This window comes from Chelmon rostratus, chromosome 18 (genome assembly GCF_017976325.1).
Source record: "Chelmon rostratus isolate fCheRos1 chromosome 18, fCheRos1.pri, whole genome shotgun sequence".
In the NCBI taxonomy this organism is placed as follows: domain Eukaryota; kingdom Metazoa; phylum Chordata; class Actinopteri; order Chaetodontiformes; family Chaetodontidae; genus Chelmon; species Chelmon rostratus.
In genome coordinates, this window is record NC_055675.1 from 19,323,195 (window position 1) to 19,344,290 (window position 21,096).

Consider the following 21,096-nt stretch of genomic DNA (forward strand, 5'->3'; position numbering starts at 1 on the left):
AGTGCTGTCAGTTCATTGTGTTAATCGTACGCTTTCCCCCACAAAATCAATCGAAAGTTATCTGCAGTTTGTTTCCTGTCAGTCACAATAATAATCTATAAAACAGAACAGGAAATAGAGTTATATTAGATGCAGTTATTGTTTCAAATCCCAATTACTGGAAGTGCATATCAATATTTAAACAGCATCCTTCTCAACTCATTTAAGACAAGTGGAAAATAGCTTATTCTCACTAGAGAATGATTGGAAATGAATTTGAACTCCAGTCATGTCAGAATTGCCCCTCAAGGAGATTCTAAACTAGCTAGAACGATTTGACGTGAACAGTGTTAATTGGATTTTGTTATGGAAGTTACAAAAATAATAAAGGTTTGCGAGAATCATCACCTTTTGCCTTCTTGAATGTAAAAACATGTTTTGAGTCTGAGGAAGACTGACAACAACAAGCTGCACCAACTGTGAATAATACAGTTAATGTCTTATTTACCTTTAATCTCTCTCTTGTATGTTTTCTTGTCTCACAGCCAGTATTTCCGCGAGACGATCCTGAATGAGATCCGTAGGGCTCGGGAGTTGTACACTGGCATGGAGCTGGCCGCCGAGCTGAGCCGCATCCAGCAGCGGCTGGACAACGTGGAGTGCCTTTCGGTGGACATCGTCATCAACCTGCTGCTCACATACAGGGACATCCAGGTGAGCCTGCTCTGTGCAGCGTCTCCAAACTTCAACATGTTGTTATTTGTCGGGCTAAGTGTCCTCCCTCAGGCTAATTGAATAAATCAGATAATTGGTGGAGTAAACTGGTAGTTGCTGGTAAGATGCCGATGATAATGTTGGTGCTGCTGTGTCTGTAAATCCACAATGAGGCTTCCTGTTGTTTTACTGAAGACAGTAAGCACATTGGAAATGGATTTTACTCATTTCGACATGTGCATCTGCCAGAAACATGCAAGTTTTAATCAATTTACTGCGATAAAAGCTCCCTCTTATTGTTCTGTGCCATAAAGCAACGTGCATTTGTGCTGCGACCAGCCAGCCACAGGGACTGTTAATCCTCTTTATGAAATTCAAGTCTAGATGTGCTTCATAGAGAGGGGGTTTGACAGCAGCATGGACGTGTGATTGAAAGGTTGCAAGTCCAAACCCTTACAAATAAAACAGAAGAAAACACGCACACCCATTAAAATACAAGAATGTGGACACAGTTCACATAATGAAGCTAAATAAAGGGCTGTGTCATGTACTTTGCAGCCTAGCTTTTAAGATATTGTATACCACAATAGCCAAGTTTCTTCATCGCCATTAAAAGTAATAAGAAAACACTTTCCACTGATTCCGAGGGTGCTGCATCCCAGACGGCCTTCTTCTTCACTGCGTCATTATAAATTGCTCTTAAAGTAATCCCAGCAGTCCTTGTCGTTGCTGTTCTTGGTGTGGACAGCCTTTAACAAATATTTTCTTCATCGATTAATGTGGTAATTATTTTCGTTTCACAATGGAAAGAAAACATTCCAACAGAACCCAAGGTGACTCTTTATTTGTGCCACTAACTTTCCAAAACCCAAAAGTATTCAATTTGCAATGATGCACAATTGAGCAAAAGCAGTAAATCATCACATTGAAGCTGTAACCAGTGAAAGTTTGAGTTTTTGGTTTTGAAAAATGACTAAAACTGACTTAAAACCATTGATGGATTTTTAGTTAGTTTATGTCTTTATCAGACTTATGGAAGTCGACAGTAACATCTCAAAATGACAAAAACTTGTTCAATATGCATGAAAGAAAATCACTGAACCAATCAGGATGCACCTCTGACCTCCAGGTCCAAACTGCGTCATAGCCCTGATGTCACACCCTGAGAACATGATGAAGGACGTGCAAAAGCTTTCAGCACGACGTCCGGAAAAGTTTCTCGGATAAACTACGAGGGTATATCAGACATTCAGCCCCTCTTAAGTTCAAACAAATTGCCAACTAAGCGCAGATGACCTGTGTGAGCTGCTCATGCCCCTGACCTTGACAGAGGAAGCTACTGTACGAACCTACTGTAAGTTAGAGAGAGGTCACCGCCTCGGGGTCAATCTGACGGCGTCACCTCTTCACGAGTGCAGTTTTTTTTTTTTTTCAAACGGAGGCCAAGAGACCGCCCGCAGAGAGCTTTAGGCGAAGCTTTTGGTCTGCTCGTCTTAAATCTGCCGCTCTTTCCTCTCTTTAGTCTCAGCATTGCGATGGCACTCGCCGTCCAGATCCTCCCACTCACCACAGGCAGCGCCGGGCCTCATGAATGATTCATTAGAACAACAAGCATTGAGGACATGCTGATTTATTCAACATGCTTTGGGTATAGAGACTACGTAGGCAAGTAGGAGCAACAAAAATGTGATGAAGGGGCCACTCAATTATTGAAGTGCTTTTGGTGCTAAACAGACAGTTGAGTCTCAGACAGACTGAATGAAAGGCATCAGAAACTCTCCCTCCGGCCTCAGAGCCGCTCAGCACCTTGATGAGTTGTTTGGAGGACGCTGGTGCAGATAGAATTGACAGCAGTCCGACAACGCTTAGCGATGACGGGGCTGAATTTGCGAGAGGAGCTCATCCGTGTGTTGCTTGCTTATCGTCTAGGATTACGAGTCCATCGTGAAGCTGGTGGAGACCCTGGAGAAGCTTCCGACCTTTGACCCCATGGCTCATCCACATGTGAAGTTCCACTACGGCTTTGCACTGAATCGGTAAGATGGAGGCACCTCCAGTTCGACAGTTTTGATTTAAAATGTTGACAAGGAGATGTTGATTTGTGCGTAAGTACAAAAAAGTCAAAGCAAACTATGAGGAAATTGATAAGCATACTAAGGTGACATCAGATCTTATGGATTGTTAGCTTTGAGCTACAGCGCATCAAGTGGTAACATCTCTGTTTAATATTGTACACAGTCGTGTCTGCTTGATGTTGCACGGGACGCCTTCAAACAAAGATCAGTCAGCAGTCGGAAGCATCGTTCTAAGTTCGTACGCAGGGCGTGTTAACCTGCAGGTAACCACAGGAGCAGGGCTTTTGCTTTCTGCTGCGTTTCCCGTTGACAGATGTTACTGAAACTGACCTGACTGTGAGTTTAACAAACCTCCAGAAGATAAACTCGCCTCAGCACCGCCTGCCTTTAAATGAAAGTGAAAACACATACCGCCTCTGACTGAAACTTCCAGCTGCACTTTTGTGCGTTTAGCATTTAGCAGTTTGAGTTGCATTTGTGCTTGAAATTATCTCTGCAAGAAGACTTAGTTTGAAGTATAGGTTATGATTTCAATTCAGTCCCTTTATAAAAGACCTCAGCATAAGGACAATGATGCACTCTGAGGTGCTCATGGTCTTTTAGTTTACACATTTGTCAAACATCAAGGTGATAATTGATTTTTGTCTTCTCTTTCTGAGTTGCTGTATCCTTGAATCTGTTGGTTCTTGAAAGGGTTTCATAAGCAGTAGTCATGGGATAAGTTACACTGCTCTGAAGCAGCAGTGATATCAGCAGCTTGTGTGCAGCTCCTCTGCTCAGGAAAAAGACGCATGTAAAACACAGAGAGGTTTTGACTGCCTGTTTCTCACCAGCTGCTTTTCTTGTTAACTTCCTGCGGTTGTCGTGGTGCAACTGCCTCGAACAGCAATAAAGTGTGCCGTTCTTTTAATTGGGCAGAGATTGGAAAATGTTTCTGCAGGGTGCCAGGACGCCTGTGTGTTTGCTGTTAGCGTCTGGCCCATTACCAGGTTGTGATATTGTGTTTGCGGTCTCGAGGCAGCGCGCCGACACGTCTTGTGAGACAAACTCATATGAGAAGTGTTAATGGCAGAAGACACCTCCTCCGTCGTGAGCTTCACACGAGTCGCTATAATTACAACACGTAGCCGTTACATGTGATGGTCATGTGATGTGCTGTTGTTGTCATCCTAATTTTGCACACCTCTGATGTCTCTGATTCACCTGATGCTGCAGGTTTTTGATCACACATGATTGCATAAGTGGCACTGGTTGTCTTGAACCCAAATTAAAGCTGCATTTTGATTGAAATTCACACAAAAATGCAAGTGATAATATTGTGTTAACATTTCTTTCATATCCTGGGTCTTGGTGAACAGCAGGAGTGGGTACTATGATGATATAAACTGTGAGGTTATATACATTCATCTAATGTCAAGGATTGCACCTGTAGTCCGTGGTATGAAAATTGATGGTTATCATACCATGTACATTTGCTTATCTACAGCACTGAATTCTACTGTGTTAGTGTTATTTGAAAAAAAATTAAATTATACCATTTTATTATTTAAAAATATTGAGTATTATTGTATATGTCCTTTTTTTTATAATAGGACATAACATATCAAGAAAAAAGTCTGTTTTCATTCCTTTAAGTAGTATTGTATACTGTGATAACATACAAACTGATATGTTCTGAGATGGTACTCTCAAACCATCACAACCCCACAGATGCCTCTCCATACCATTCACACCATGGTAACTACTGCATATCCTCTCATATTTCTGTGCGTGTTGCAAATTCTTTTTGTCCGTGTTAGATTTTAGCATCATTTTTGCTTCAGTGTGATGAAGTGGCAGGAATTTAATTCACTAACTTAGACAAAACCGGTCCCATTTGGTTATTTTGTTTCCAGGAAGTGCACTATATCCTCATATATATCAATATGCATTATAACGTCCTCCATGAAGCCTCTCTCCACCTTCGACCCGCTTCGATGCCCTAGTACCGACCTCCGTTGCCATGGTGAAAAATAATGGCTTTATCTAAGGGAATTCTTTCCTTGTTGCCCTCTCCTAGTAGATAGTGTAACAATCCCCACGAGTCTAACAGCTGTCTTTTCCATCCTGAAATAAATAAAACATAATTTCAATTGACCAGTGATGTAAGTATATTGAATACAAAATGAGTGATATTATATTGTAGCCTTTAAAAAGCGAGACCTGTCGAGTGACGGTTGTAGGTTGCATGAGGCTGCACAGTGGGGTGATAAAGTAGAAAAGTCTTTCTATTCTGAGTTTGAACCTGAATGAATGTGGAGCTGTATAAATCATTACTTTGATTCTTTGCACTGAGCTTTTACATAGCAGCGTGCAGCTCCTCTCCAATCCCTGAGACTATCAATATTCGACACTTGATGATTGGTCTGAAGTAGGCGCTCTGCTTCTAAATGAATCTGCCAGGTAGAAGTGCGTGGACTAATTGGCTTCAGCCTCTTGTCTGCAGCAGCGCAGAGTCGGACGTGTGAGCGTTGAACGCAGCTCGAGGGCCCTGTTGCGCCGGGTTCGCTGCTGGGAGCCTGACAGGAGGGAGGGAGGAATCTCCTCCATCCAAACACCAAACAGCTTCTCCGGAGAGAGGGAGGGAAATATAGAGATGAATGAGGAGAGAGCAGGCCTCGTGTCCCTGAGCGCTCTTCCCTCTGGACAGTCTCCATGGTGTTAGCTGTCAGCTGATATGTTTTATTTAACCTTCACGGTCTGGAGAGGAACCGAGTTATGTTTATCCACCACACGTTGTGTCTGTGTGAGACTTTTACTTCACAACACAACTTGTTTCTGTCTGTGTTTTGACAGATTCAGTAACTCAAGAACAAAAATTACCATAGAGTCGAGCCTCTGAAACACTTTGCTGCATAAATCACCATAATAATGAGGAAACAGCTTTTTCCTGAAGATATTAAATACCTTTGTTGATATTAATTCTCCGTATGTTATGTAACAAGTATGACAAGTATATACAAATGTGACAATTATCTTAATTAGCGGTCTCTTTTTCCTAGCTGATTAATGTATTATGGCAATTAATAATATATAGTGGCTACTAATGAGGGCAAATTATGCAGCTCAAGTGGCTCCTGTTTGATTTCTGACTTCACTTTATCGCTGTAGTGCTTCTGCACTGCAGCTGAGAGGTCACCTGTTGTTTCAATAATGTGGATTTTCTCTTGATAATATTCCAGTTTGTTTTATTGTCAATCTCAGTGCATAAGATTTGTGCAACAAGTCCTCTAAATTAAACGGCAGAATGCGGTTGAAGCATCTGGACTGTGGGTTGGCCGTGTCAACGGCACCAAAACCTGCAGCATCCAAAATAACATTTGATTTTACATTTACATTTAAATCAACACCTCTCTAAACCAGATTCATCAGAAGGGGAAATTATGGCCTCCATTAAGGGAGGACGTAATGCAGAGCTGTTGTATAAGTGTACCTAATAAACTGACAACTGAGGTTCTAATTGATTAAATGTGTGAATCAGACCAGTGATTTATTCGAAACTGCTCTGAAAATTGGCAGTTTTTTGGTTTTTGGTTCATTGTCCAACCCTGATTGCTCATGCTGGCAACCCAGCTGCACTGATGTTTTATTTCTAATGAAGAAAAAGCATTAAACACATTAAACACACTTTTCTGTTCGGATGATCAGAACAGGAAATGTAAAAGCTTTCACGAGCAGACTTCCATGCGATTCAGTTAATTAACACCCGGAGAGGCTGCAGTTCATTGCGAGACTCCTTCCTCCTTCGTCTCACTGTGTTTTTTTGTTTTTTTTTTGAATGGCTGACCCATTATACTGTAAAGCCTCTATTGTTTCCTCACAGTTTAGTCATAACTGAAGCTTCAGCACCTGAATGATCCACTGCAGTACAAGTTGGAAGTTAACTGTGCTAAATAAGTGTAAGTGTTGATTCTTCAAATGAACACAGTGACCTCAGTAGTTTAAGTTGGGTTCCTGATGCCCCCCTTTGTGCCAGGTATCACTGTCCCACAACAATTGCTATGCAGCTGTTCCCTAGCTACAAACACAAACACATACAAACAAACACGTAGTTACTGTATGTGCTCACACAAGCACGTACGCCATGCTGCTTGTTTTGATTCACTTTGTTAAAACCAGAGATTATTTTATGCACCCAAGAGTATCTGCAGATTCTACTGTACAGTATATCCACTTTTATCTAATACAAGTTGCATTGTGTGTGTTTGGGTGTAGGAGGAACCTGCCAGGCGACAGACAGAAGGCTCTGGACATAATGCTGCCCCTGGTGGAGGGCGAGGAGCAGGTAGCCTCGGACATGTACTGCCTGGTGGGACGGATCTACAAGGACATGTTCCTGGAGTCCCACTTCACTGACACGCAGAGCAGAGACAGCGGCACACAATGGTGAGACAGCCGGGCAGGATGTCGGCGTACGTGCATGTGTGACATTTCTGCTCAGTCAAACAGCTGGTTCCTCCAAACACTGAGTCGCATATACAGTAAATATTGTGAGAAGAGATGTTTCAAAGGCCAGATACATGAGAGAGGCCTTTAAGGTGACTCTCTGGATCCCAACACTGTGGAGCCGTGAGCCAGACAGTCATCTATTTTTTAACAGATGTTGTAGGACAAGTAAAACTATTTGTCTTTCAAGGAAACAGGCAAGCCACAAGTGTGCAAACGACAACTCACTACATACAACAGTGACATGCAAAAGGGGATTTGAGGTCGCAAGACTTGTTCCGCCTTAAAGCTAGCTTGCAAAAGCATGAGAAAAGCATGCAGAGGTGGTGGAATCTAACTGTGTACGTTTACTCAAACTTCACGAGAGTATTTCCATTTAATGCAGCTGAACACTTCTCCTGCACCAAATCCCAGAGGCAAATATTGGACTTTTTATACTCCACTACATTTGTATAACAGCTTTAGTTACTAGTTACTTTTCAGATTGCAATTTTTCGTACCCGTCCTGGATGATCGGTTCCTTTATGGCTTGAGAAAAACGTTCCTCCTTCCTAAGCTAAATAAACTCTTTAAAAAGCCTCCTGGATCAGCTGGATCATGCATCGTCACACTGCTGAAAACAGGCTGTTTTTCGAACCTCATGAAACTTTTGGAGATGCGTGGTTTCCACAGGACAGCAACACCACAAACATATGAAGATCTTATAGAATCTGATGCATTGCGGCTGATTAAACTAGCCAACAGTCAATAAAGTAGTTAAAATTAGCCAAACCTTAAACATCTACAGCAGGAAAATGCAAAACACACATTAATGCAGCAGAAACATCCAATAAACCTCATATTTAAGCAAAGTTTTGAATGCAGTACTTTTACTTGTAGTAGAGTATTTTCACAGTGTGGTATTAGTTCTTCTATTTAAGTTACCACTGGAGTTTCCTGTCCCGTCAGCTGAAAATAGAAGACGAAACCACAATGATTCAAGAGTGAAAATGCCAGTTAAGCCTCAACGTGTGTGAAGGTTGAATGTTAGAAAACATTTTCTGAAAGGAACAACATAGTCAGGTGGTTCAAGTCGAAAAATTGATAAGTAATAAGTTAAGTTTTGTTCAATAATTATTGGAATTTTCTCGTTATTGATTTTTTAACTTAATGTCAAATGAAAACAAGAATACACAAACAAGGAAGGTGCAGGGATGACACGTGTGCTTCAAAGATCAGCGTAGGATCGGCGATGTGAGGTGCTAACAGATAACGATCATTACAGGGTCCGTTTTGGGGGTTTAACACTAGTGGGGCTGTAATTCAAAGGTCTGCTGTGTTTTCTTAGATTTGTCAAGGGAACCAAAAAGCACCTGAGCTGCTCTGATTTAAGATGAAGAATGTTTCAGTTCAGGAAAATGAAGCTGCTTTCTAGTCGTGTTACAAAGGCTGTAGGCCGGCTGTTGCATTTTAGATTTAATCCTGGATACGTATGTGTCATGTCTCAAAATGCGTTTAGTCCGGATCTAAACCTCGTAAAGGCCTTTGGATGATGAAGCTGGATGTTCCCTGCGTGAGCGTGCTGCCGAACAACCTGCAGGATCCGCCTGATGCTCATGAGTCAGCACAGAGTGAGACAAACGTGGAGGTTTTCCAGCAGCTTGTTGAATGCAGCCCTTGAATCCGGGAATTATGGCGGTTCTGAGGCGAATCAGGGAATTACTTGGTACCTGCCGTCTCGTTGTGAGCGTGGTTGTCGTGCGCATATAGGGGCTAACAATAGCTGACGGAAGTTAATAACAGAGCCATAATAACAACACGCGGCTGCTGATTGCCTTCATCTGGAATTGCTCTTAAGACCTCGGCCTCGTCGATTGAATATGCTGCTTCCATTATCGAGCTCCCATCTTGCGATTATTTTCAGTTCCATGTCACAACTTGGCAGCGGCCCCTAATAACATTCACACCCTTCCCTCAGCACAACAGATTGCTCATTAAATAAATGAAATTTCTTGTTTTGCGAGGGTACTCACAGTTGCGGTTTGCCGTTCTGTGGTCCCAACTCAATATGGCTGTAATTGTTTTTTTCTAACTTGAAGTGTCTCAGGAAGCCGGGGGAGCCCTGCGAAGCCATCCGTTATCGCCGAGGTGCTTGCGACTTGGAATGGAATGACGCATTTGTTGGAAGAAAAGTGTTTATTGGCGTCGCCTTTTCTTCTTCTCTCAGGTTTAAAAAGGGGTTTGAGTCAGAGCCAACACTACACTCTGGTATCAACTACGCTGTTCTGCTCCTGGCAGCCGGACACCAGTTTGACACATCTTTTGAGCTCCGCAAAGTGGGTGAGTGCACGCTCGATTTGATATCCGTCCGCGCTCTGATAGATAGTCATGTCTACCCAAGGCACAAAGTGGAGTATCTTACCAAATGTAAAGCAAGTATTTGAGGATTTGCATGACTTTTAACATCTTTCAGCTCATTGTTTTGGTTCAACGGATCACAGCCTCGCCGCTCATCAAGCTTGTTTGCAGCAGCAGTTTCCAGCAAAGAAAAAAAAACCTGCCTAGCTACTAAATTATAATTATATTAGTGAGAATGTTGCTCTGTGTTGCAAGTTTCCTAACCGTATCATCATTAACAGGCCAAAGGAAATATCTGGCCTTTTAGCAGCTAAGAGCTCCACAGTGTTCACTAGCCAGGTGCTAGCTGTGTGTGTGTGCCGTTTGGTGCTGGGAAAGGTAGCATAGAATTGGTTTTTAGAGATTTTCACTGAAATCGGCTGTTTGCTGCATCTGAAACGATGCTGTGAGAGCAGTGAGAGTAAACAATGAGCTGAAAGAAGCTGGAACTGCAGCATTTGGTTATAATGCTCTGTGGATTCATCACTACAAGCAAACTTTGCCACATTACACATCGTCATTTGATCCACTGTAGAATAAAAATACTGATTATTGCTGCTTCATTAAAGAAAAATCAGATTATATATGTAAAGATCAAAATTTCCTCCTGTTTTGTGTGCTGTTAGGCCCTTGTGTCAAATCATCTGCTTTCTCCCTGAAATCTGAGGCTCAGAGAAGCTCAGGAATGTGGGAAGCAGAGCAAGCAATCCTGGGAATCGGCCTGCAGCTCCCGAAATTAGCCCCACCCACCGTCCCTGTAGACCCCCACTTATCCCTGCGACCCCCACCTGCCTCTCCAACCGGCTGGTTGCTGCAGCAGGACGTGTAGCAGCAGCTTCCCTCAGCAGAAGCCAGGAGCATTTATCACAATTACCTTTAAACTCTTGGCAAATCATAACGCTAGACCTCTCGGCTGCACATTGTGACACTTTTTTTTTTTTCGCCCCTTCTTGCTGTAATCTCTCCACAGTTGTCTTCTCTGCTTAAAATCTCAGTTTGAAAGGGAGAACGTTCACTCTGTTGTTTTTCAGGAGTGAAGCTGAGCAGCCTGCTGGGGAAAAAAGGCAGCCTGGACAAGCTGCAGAGCTACTGGGATGTGGGCTTCTTCCTGGGCGCCAGCATCCTGGCCTGCGACAACACCAGGGTCATCCAGGCCTCTGAAAAACTCTTCAAACTCAAAGCCCCCATCTGGTGAGAACAAGGATGAGCCGCTCTCAGACGAAAAAACAGGTTTTTAGACGGCAACCATCGCCAACTGTGTGCTCTGCTTTCCCTTGAAACCTCAGCGGCCATCTGTGGCCATTGTGCAAGCATTTGGTGTGTTTTGTATCGGAGAGCAGAAAATATCGCAAGGAACTGACTTTGCTCGTTCCAGCAGCACCTCTGTCTTTATGTGGATTTGATGAATGCGTTAATGTTGAAAAAATGAAAAATGTGTTAGAATGCAAATCATTTCCTCCGTGGACAGAAGTGCTTTTCCTCAACAGGAGACACGACTGCAAACAGGCAGTTTGACATTAAATGGAGAGGACTGTCTGATAATACCATGCAAACCAAAACTTTAACCTAACCTGCATGCATGGAGGTACATAATAGCAAAACAGGACAATAAGGCCCAAATTATCCTTTAACGATTAACATACAGCATATAAAAATGACTTACTCTTATATAATCCTTTTGCATTGGAGGAACAAAGTCTTTACTATCTGCAATACATAATTTGAGACTTTAAATCCATTCCTCAACATTTTATTAGGCTGCTTCAGATGTGCAACATGTGGAGGAGTACAGTAAAGTATCTGCCTTAAAATGGCTTAGATGGAAGTTTACAGTCTCCCCTCCATCGTTCCTGCTCACCAAACACACAAACCTCTGCTTGTTTTCTGTTAGCGATTCCAAAGAAGAACAACCCCAAAGTCATGACTAGCCGTAATCTAATAATTGACGATCTGCTATCTGTTTGCTGTACCTTTCCTCCTCGGCGCCCTCAAGCCAAACGTCCTGTCAGCATGTGACATGAATCATCATGTAGCTTGGCAGGCTGACATTAACATTAACATTATCTACAGTCAGGCTACAGTTTGGCTTTTGGATTTTCAGATCCTTTGGAAACACGTGAAGACTCACTGTTTCTCGTTTTGCAGCTTTGCAGCTGAAAACAGGAGTCTTTGGCGTTATTTGTAAAATAGGGAAATTAGCTGCCTGAGTCCGTGTTTCTGAGACTGTCATTGGTCCGCTGCAGTTCTGAGGCAGTGATGCTCAGTCATGGTGTTTGCTGCTTATTTCGCTCATGATGTATCTCATATTGTACATAAAAGTTTCATAAAAGTTGAAAAGTTTTCAATAAAGGTTTTGATTATGTCCATTTTCAGGTCACAGTGTATAAACTGTCTTCCTCTGTTCCCTCTGGTTGGTTTCAGGTATCTGCGCTCGCTGGTGGAGACCATCTTGATCTACCAGCAGTTTAACAAACCCGGCGTGGAGCAGCCAGCACCCAAACAGGAGCTGGTGGACTTCTGGATGGACTTTCTGGTGGAGGCCACCAAGAAAGACGTGTCCTCTGTCCGATTCCCAGTAAGTGACTCCAGCAAAGAAACCAGTTAACCCCAAATGAGGCGGCTCGGGGTCACTGTGTCAGGCTTGATATTTTGAAATAGAAGAAAACGATTATGCATGTTCAGCAAAGAAAAATTTGTTTGTCTCTTCTCCAGGTGTTGATATTAGAGCCCACCAAAGTGTACCAGCCTTCATATTTGTCCATAAACAAAGACGTGGACGACAACACAGTCTCTATCTGGCACGTTGCTCCTGATGACAAGGTGGGTGTCCGTCGTTTGTATGATCCAGCAGCTTTGACTCTTCTGCTGTTTGTTCACGTCCTCTGAATTCTGTCATTTGCTCTGCAGTCTATGGACTATGGACACTCAAACCCATTGCAGCTTGGTTCCCAGTGCCAAGTATGGAAAGCTGGCTTTCTCCATGTTAGCATGTTAGCATACGTTATTATCAGCTCAACATCAGAAGTGAGAGATGATGGAAATGAAATTAGTAAACATGCTCAGCTTCCTTAATAGGAAGTGAAGCTGGTGGGTGATCTTCAAACCACGTCCACAGAAATGGCTTGTTTCTGATTGGCTGGCCATGAATTCAGATGAAATCAAACACTGGTACACCTCATACGTCCGTGTTGCAAGTAACCATAGCAACAACGCAGATGCCTCACTTTATGTAAATGATTAAGCTATTGATTAGATCAAAGATGCTCATCATGTTTGTAAACAGAAGTGAGCCGATGGATGATGGTGATCAGTTTTCCTGTTCTCTTATCTTTGGTTAGATGCTACGCTGTGATAATGGACTCTTGTTTCCTGTTGTGAGGATCTTTTTGCGTCTGCATTATTGATTGTTTTCTCATATTGTTGTACGTTATTGCTTACCTCCACAGCAGCACGTAAATAAAAGTGGTTGCTCACTAGTAATTGATCCTAGTAAACCTGCAACACTTCATATTTTCATCTAATTCAGGTGCTTTAGCCAACGCAGCTTAGCCACTAATGTCTTTTTGTTACTGTACGGTCAATCTGCACATGTCGGGTGTTGTATTGCTGTCAGATCAGTCTGCTATAATCAGTCAGTGTGGTGTGATCCCAGGAGCTGATATTTGATTTGATCTGTCCTGCAGCACAAGGGGATTCATGAGTGGAACTTCAGCGCCACGTCAGTACGAGGTGTCAGGTCAGTGTCTGCTGTCTTTACATGACCCACTCATATTACAGCCGGGCGATGTGACAGTGACCTCACACCTGTCTCCAGAGGGAGTTTGGTTTAAATTTATCATCCGACGGTGGGTTGTTTAGCTGCACAGTGTCTCTAAAAGTTACCAGAGGAATATATTGAATGTTTTCTGCCATTTGAGAGCGATGTCGCAACTCTTTTAAACCAGCCCTGCCATTATTTTTGTGCCGTTTTCATCTCTCACCATGCTCTAAAACCCCTCTCACACTGGACAAAAGACCCACTAGCCTCTGGCTTTTGTCTTCAATGGGAAAGGGTACATTCAGCTGTAATCACAGGTATTTATTGGCCTCCATGCTGCTTTCCACTTCCAACATGGTCCTGATGTCAAAAGTGACCCCTTAGAAGATAAAAACACAAACACAAACTCATCCTCTGGCAGTGGGAAAGGAGTCAATCGCCCCATTTTAGCGGGCTATAAGTATCTAATGAAGATTCAAATCTCTTCTTTATTAGCTGGAAAGAAGGCAGCATAATCTGTGTTTTGACAGTAAAGGATAGAAACCACGCTCACACATCTCCGAGGCTGTATGTGGGCCTAGCGGTGCTTGAAATGCTAGCATACTGATATTTAACATGCATAATGTGCACCATGTTGTAGTTTAGGGTATTAGCATGCTAGGATTCGCTAATTAGCACCAAACACAAAGTACAGATGAGGCTGAGATGAGGCTTTCAAGTGTTTGGTCATAAATCAAATATATTGCACAAAGTAAACATTTTACTTTACCTTTAATTTTAAAGTTGTTGCAATGAATCCTCTGGGAGCCATGAATGTCTGTACTAAATTTGACGGCAAATCCACCTGACACTTATTGAAACTTGACTTCTTCAGTGTCGAACTAATGTTTGTAATGTGTGTTATTTCAGTGCACTTTGTCTGCGGCCATCCAGTTCATGTTAATTCTTCTGCACAGCTCTTGCTAGAAGAACTATTCCAAGACATCAGTGTAAACATGTTTAAGAAATATGCCAATATTTCAAATGAAAAAGCTCAAGACAAATGCAAAATATAACAAAAAAATAAAAAGTCAAGCATGAGCCAGACAAAGATTTGCTGCTAACTGGACTCACAGGAGGGCCTGTATGTGTGCAGAGGTATTTAAGCATGCACAAAGTATTTTATTAAATCCATACAGTGTGCAGTTGTAAACAACGTAAGAGCATGTGATGTTTAGACATGCACTCCACTCCACTCCAGCTCTCTCTGAGTGCTCCATGAACGCCACAGACAATCCTCATGATGTCTTCTCTGCGCCTCCTTCTCCTCGGCCCTCAGAGGAATTCAGTGTCAGATCAGGGAGAAGTGGAAGGCTGTGCTCGCATGTTGCTAGGGAACGACTCATTCTGTGTGCCCACTCAGCCTGCAGACAGCCAGCAGGACACAATAGCAGCTAGGCGAGCAACAATACGACCACACATACAGTCGCTTGGTTGTCTGGCCCAGCAGCTCTGGCCTTGGCACGCTGGCGTAGTATTGGACAAGCGCTCATCCCAGCGGATAAACATTTCTGTTTAGTTGCTGAATCGAAGCTTTTTTCCACATTCAGTGCAGGAATCTAGCATCGTTTCATCTGACAACTTTTGTTTGTTCCAGATGCAGAATTTATCTGGAAACACAGTGTAACTGGTGAAGCTCAGAGCATTACATATTTACAGTGCAGATCAGAGAGGTGTGCTTGTATTGTTATTGCATCTGCGTGTACATCCATCGGTGACAAACAGTCTTTTATTTCGCTCCAGAGATTTGGTGGCTGATGTCATGGGTCCAGTGAAAGGCTTCATTCACTCTCTGAGTCGTATCTGCTCTCATGGGATTGTTGCGCAGCTAACTGTGAACTGTTTCTCCTCAGCATCTCCAAGTTTGACGAGCGCAGCGCCTTCCTCTACGTCCTTCACAATGCAGAGGACTTCCAGATCTATTTCTGTACGGAGATGCACTGCAAAAGGTCTGCTCTCGTTCTGTCTGCTTTCGTTTGGCTTCATGAATCTCTTAGTAGAATGAATCCTGTTAACATGAGAAAGTTTCGCTTAATGTGATGATAAGTATTTAATGACCACATATATACATAATATACATTTCAAAGTAACAGGTTTTCTTGAGCCAGTAATCAAAAATGTTTGATTCTTTAAAATCAGCGACAAAAACTGCCATCAACTTATTAACTGTGGCAGTACATCTTAGGGATATAAACCTATAGAAGAAGTCCTGTGGCTCTACAATGGTGCTTTGAGCTAAATGCTAACACTCTCATGCTAACACTCATAATTAATAACGCAAGCATGTAAATCAGTTTTCACAGTACCACTTTCTAGTAATGCTGTCTCTATGAAGTCTTTTAACTAATGGCTTTGTTAATTAGTATGAAAATAAAGATTTAGTAAAGAAGTCATTCCAGTTTGACTTTTTAAAAATATTTATTATTTTAATTTGTCAATTAAACAATTTCAAACCCGCAGAACTTTATTCTAAATTCTAGTGAAGATCCCATTAATCCCATCAAACTAAGAGAATACTTTATATATGATGCTATCGGTGTAGAATAAGCTTTTAAGGTAATTAGGGGGAAATTAAGGAAAACATTCCTTGTAAAAGGGTGAATAAAGCAATTAGGTACAACCTTTATGAAGAGTGCCTTCTGAGAAAGTGGTACCGATATCACATTACAGTATTTTCTTTTGTCAGCTTCTGTCTCTAAATAAACGAATGGCCATAAAGATATGAATCTCAAAAGCAAATGAATGACTGAATTCTTTGAATGTTGACATTTGTATAGCACAGAAATATTAAACTTTGAAAATCATTCATCTGAATTTATGCGCTCTTTGAAATTTTTAGCAGTCAGTTTCAAAAACTTTATTCCATATATTCAATTCAGATCTATAAATGCCAGTTCCCACACATACACACACACACGCACACACACGCCGGTAGCAATTTCAGTTCAAAATGTTGCTCAAGAGCACTTTGACGAAGTCGGGACCACTGACTCTATCATTAATGGACAGAAAAAGAAATGCAAACGTCTTTTTTATTCCTTATTCCTTAAGACTCAGCCGTCATTTGAAACAACATCAGGTTTCTCTGATATATTTTTGTTTATAAATATTTATATCAGTCTCAGTTGTAAACTCGGTGAGTTTATCTCTCCTCTGGTTGTACCCACCCCTGCAGTAGTTCAGACGCTCTTGTCAGCTCTGTACCCATGTGGGAAGTTTCGCACTTTCCCGTCACCACGAACACACCTTGTTTCATTTCGGCACCATCGTGTTCCTCAGTGCGGCACTGAGTGTTCAGACTTGTGACTCTCACATCAGAGGCTCCCGAGCACTTCCAGTTCCATTATGTGGAGTGTGAGAGCCAGTGAGTCATGCCTGCTGCTGTTATGAAGCGGCTCTCCTTTAATACAGAGAGAAAGGAGTGACAGTGGGGAGGGAGGGGTGAGAAAAGGTGAGGAAGAAGTAGACGAAAGGCGGTGGGAAGACGAAGGGACTCGCTCCGATTGCGTTTGTGCATATGCGTTCCTGGCATGTGAGCACGCAGTCGTGGCGCACCTGCAGGCACGCCATGTGTGACGGCGCGACGAGGCCACGTGCTCATTCACAGCTTGTGTGCAGCAGCAGTTGTAAAGGTCATTGCTTGTGTGGGAGGTGTGCATGTAAACATACTGTAACCCCATTCTGGATATGACCACCGGCTAATACTAACACTCACAATATGTGCTTGATGTATTTCATGTGCAAATTCTGCATGTTAAGTAGCTCTAATGTGATTCACTCTGGATAAAACAAACATTTAAGCCAAATACACGAACCATGAGGGTTTTTTTTGGTATAATTTCTTTACCTGCCCCTTCTTTTAATGGAGGAACATATCACAGACACAAAGAAATTCACATTCTTGTGCTCTAGAAGAAAGTGCATTAATGATATACTAGTAGTATAATAAACTTTATTGATACAGCACCTTTCAAAGCAAATGCGTTTTACATGGATAAGACTGAAACATTCACTAAAATCAGGAAAATAAAAGTACAGGAAATATGTTTGCAGATTTGAGCTCAATAGCTAGAAGTCAGCCTTTGATGTGTGTTTTTTTAATTTCTCTTCCTTGGTTTCCATTGGTTTGTACAAAGTTAATCTGCAGGAACTTGCCTCGTGTTGTGCAATCCATGTCAATGCTGCATTATTGTTGAGTGGTAATGCAGTTTAACCGCACGTTGATTTGAAAAGTCTGTGTTGCATCACTTCACAGTGGTTTGTTGATTTAAGATCCCTCATTATAATTCACTATGTGAATATTTAAGACCATAACAGATTTTATTGTTGTTTTGCCTCCATATTGGTAGTAGGAATCAAAGCCTTATATCCAAAAAAAACAGGAGCACGCTACACTTTTCATCCAGTATGGATATAACCACAGGGTCAAACATGCTAATAGCCCAAAATCAGGACTTATTGTTTTATTACAAATCAAATGTCCACAAACAAACGGATTCTGCTGCATATATCTAATCTCTCTCGTAAAGCTGTGTGGAGATGCTGTGTTTTCGACTAATGTGGCTTTTTCTTTGGCAGATTCTGCGATCTGGTCAACAGCATAACAGAGGAGGCCTGGAAGGGTCCAGAGGAGGGAGACTGTGACACCGATGCCTTAGAGGTGAGAGGACTGAAGACCAGATTCGCCCACACGTTTTCAATGCAAGCAACTATTGTGTATAACCACTTGTTTCTGTGCATTGTTTTGCTACATCCTGTGATGCCTCTGGGGTGCACTTGAGAGAAAAATGTACCACAAAACCATCTTTTAGCAGTTTACTAGCCTGGGATGAGATCTTATTGGTGCCGGCAATCTGATGTAATGCTTCGCTTTTTGTAACGTAACGTTTTCTGTTTTAGCACGTATGATCTCTGGATTTCCATCCAGCTTTTCTGATTCAGTTCATCACAGTTTGCATTATGATAACTGGATGGAAACCCAGCTGCAAACCCAGAGAAAATGAACGGTGACCCGCTGAGATAAGGCCTGGATTTAGCTTGTGCGCTTTGTGTGCTTCGACAGTACAGAACAGACACCTGCTGCTGCATTCACCTGTCTTCCCGGCGGAGCCTCGGGAAAAGAAAAGCTAATTACCCAAAAACGCTGCCGCACCCTTTTGAGCGTGACACAGATCAAATGTCTAACAGGTTTCTGTCAGGAGCCAGTTTTATATCTGTCAGCCCGAATTCACCATTTGCTCGTCCCCAGCCGTAACTTTCTCTTTACAACACAACACACACGTCCTGAAAACAAAGGTCTTAGCTTGTTTCCTGTAAACATGAATCACATGATCAGAAAGAAAAGCAGCTGAGCCTTTCTTTCTGAGGCTCCAGCAGGGTCAAAGAAGCCGTGTAACAGCTTTAAAGTAATCTGATTACAAAGAAAAAAGTATTTGTTAAAGTTAATTAACAAATCAACAATCAAATGAGTTTGTTTGAATAAAAAAAAGAAGAGAAACAAAACAACCGGAGGGAAATTCAGAAACTGGATTCTGTAACAATAATCTTACGAAGGCTGTTGAAGTTTAGAATAATGAACAAGAGTCAGGATTACTTTGTTTGGATTTGCAAATTGGAGATTACTTTAAAACTGATTTTAAGATGTAAGCAAATGAAGGAATAACCATGCAAGTGATTATTTTGTGTACACACTTAACGTTTTGCCACTGGGTCTTCATTAAGGTTAACAGTTGCAATGAATATTTGGTAATAAAATAAAAGTGCTCATGTATTAAGTCCAGTGACACGGTGATTAGAACAAATCAGGCTCTTTATCGTGACTGATTTATCATTAAATCTACATCAGCATCCTTTTATCACTGTTAAAACGAGTGTCGTGTGCTTGTTGTCTCCACAGTACGACTACGAGTACGATGAGCACGGAGAGAGGGTGGTTCTGGGAAAAGGCACATTTGGAGTGGTGTACGCTGGCCGAGACCTCAGCAACCAGGTCCGGCTGGCCATCAAAGAAATACCAGAGAGAGACAGCAGGTGAGCATCTGCCCAGATGTTTGGTGGGAAAAGGTCACCATGTCCTCTATTATTGCTCACTCTGAGGGTTTCACACTGCCGTTACCACAGGAGAAGCATTTCTGTAAGGACCCTGTGAAATTCCTGTGATCACATGCATGCACAGCTGCAGCATTTCTTTCCTCACAAGCTGCGAGTCTGTCTGTTCGGAAGCCTTTGCGAGGAGATTTGATATATTTATGAGTGTAAACCTTCATCTAACATCACCAACATGCCACACCAAAGGACATCGTGGGTATCTTTGAGGTCTAATGCTGGACTACAGATTACATGAATTTTGTAATGGCCTGTCATGCAGCATCAGGAACGTCCCACGAGGAAAAGTCTAGCATGTCAGAATTTTTATGTCTCCGCATGTGACATCAGGTGCTCTCTCCAGAGCGCAGTCAGGTAATAAACATGGCGAGGAGGATGCTGAGGCTGCTGCTGTCAGGCGGAAATACAGAAGAGAAGTTTGCTGCCCATACTGTCCTCTCCGTGCCGCCCAGGAGTGCATCCACAGCCATCCACTATCATCACACATAACGCTTCTGTCGCCTCCCCGATGACCTCTGAACTCGGGCGTAATCATGAAACAAGACGTGCTTGGTCGGGTCATACGTGTAGTCTATGCCAGTCACCCAACCGAGACACAGCAAGCGTTTATGGCGCTGTGATGATCAAATCTGACACTGTGACCATGGTTTTGTTTCCCTTCTCATAAAGTACCCAGCTGTTGAATTGCATGAAACCTGCAGCTTGTATATGTTTTGCATCGCTCTCGTGCTGCAGTGTGTGCAGGTGTGTCCAACAAAACAGGGAACCGCTCGTAAAACCTCCACAAAACCTCCACAGCTTCCCTGAGGGTTAAATGTGAATCATCATGGTCCCCAGAGCATGGATCCCTAATACATTTGCTGACTCAGTGACAAAATGTCATATGTGCTTGGTTCAGCACACTCATGATCAGAAGACGTTACACTCTTTTGATTTGAAGCGAGCTGCCCTCCAGTCCATGCAAATCTGGTTATTATCCTGTGCATGCATGAATGTAAACAGGTGTCTGAGCTGTTAATGCCTCATCCTCTGTTGAGCATCATTAAGAAAAGTGCCGCTTCCCCCCGACTGAGAGCGTGAAGCACAGATCAGCAGAGTCCCTGCTGGTTGCTGGCGTTGTGGACTGGTATCCACTCGAGTGACTGGTTGGTGGAGAGCTGCAAGGGCAAACTCCCACCCTCCGCCTTAAACTCCCACCACTGCTCCTGCTTGAAGCGCCTGTTTCCTGGTAGCTCCACAGTTAATCTATTAATCCAGAATTGCAGGACTCTCTTTGCAGATGAGATGATTGCGCTGCCACACTTTGTTCCTCTAATCACATCAGCCAGTCAGCAGGCCGCTCGGCCACGAAGAATGTGGAGAATTCGGATAAATAATTCAGAAGTGGATTGAAATCTCAACACAGTCAGAGAAAGAGAGAGAGTGTGATTCATGCAGAGAGCTGAGTGCGAGGAGAAATCGCTGGGAGGCATGTTATGAAGATTCAGGCCGGCTGCTTTTCTGGTTTATTCTTTTGGCGTCTGTGTTCATCCTGTTTACTGTCATGTCACCTGAAGGAAAAGACAA

At 42.6% G+C, this 21,096-nt stretch overlaps 1 protein-coding gene across 1 annotated transcript in view; it reads left to right on the plus strand.

Annotated features, from left to right (window-relative positions):
- The window catches only part of map3k5 (mitogen-activated protein kinase kinase kinase 5), a 66,725-nt gene that overhangs the window by 29,770 nt on the left and 15,859 nt on the right, over positions 1 to 21,096 (plus strand). The window contains exons 5-15 of the mRNA XM_041958308.1: positions 525 to 693; positions 2,623 to 2,729; positions 7,023 to 7,193; positions 9,460 to 9,572; positions 10,661 to 10,820; positions 12,051 to 12,204; positions 12,342 to 12,449; positions 13,313 to 13,365; positions 15,279 to 15,374; positions 18,004 to 18,085; positions 19,322 to 19,455. Coding sequence (XP_041814242.1) covers positions 525 to 693; positions 2,623 to 2,729; positions 7,023 to 7,193; positions 9,460 to 9,572; positions 10,661 to 10,820; positions 12,051 to 12,204; positions 12,342 to 12,449; positions 13,313 to 13,365; positions 15,279 to 15,374; positions 18,004 to 18,085; positions 19,322 to 19,455 — 1,347 coding nt within the window. The remainder of the gene's footprint in view (positions 1 to 524; positions 694 to 2,622; positions 2,730 to 7,022; positions 7,194 to 9,459; positions 9,573 to 10,660; positions 10,821 to 12,050; positions 12,205 to 12,341; positions 12,450 to 13,312; positions 13,366 to 15,278; positions 15,375 to 18,003; positions 18,086 to 19,321; positions 19,456 to 21,096) is intronic.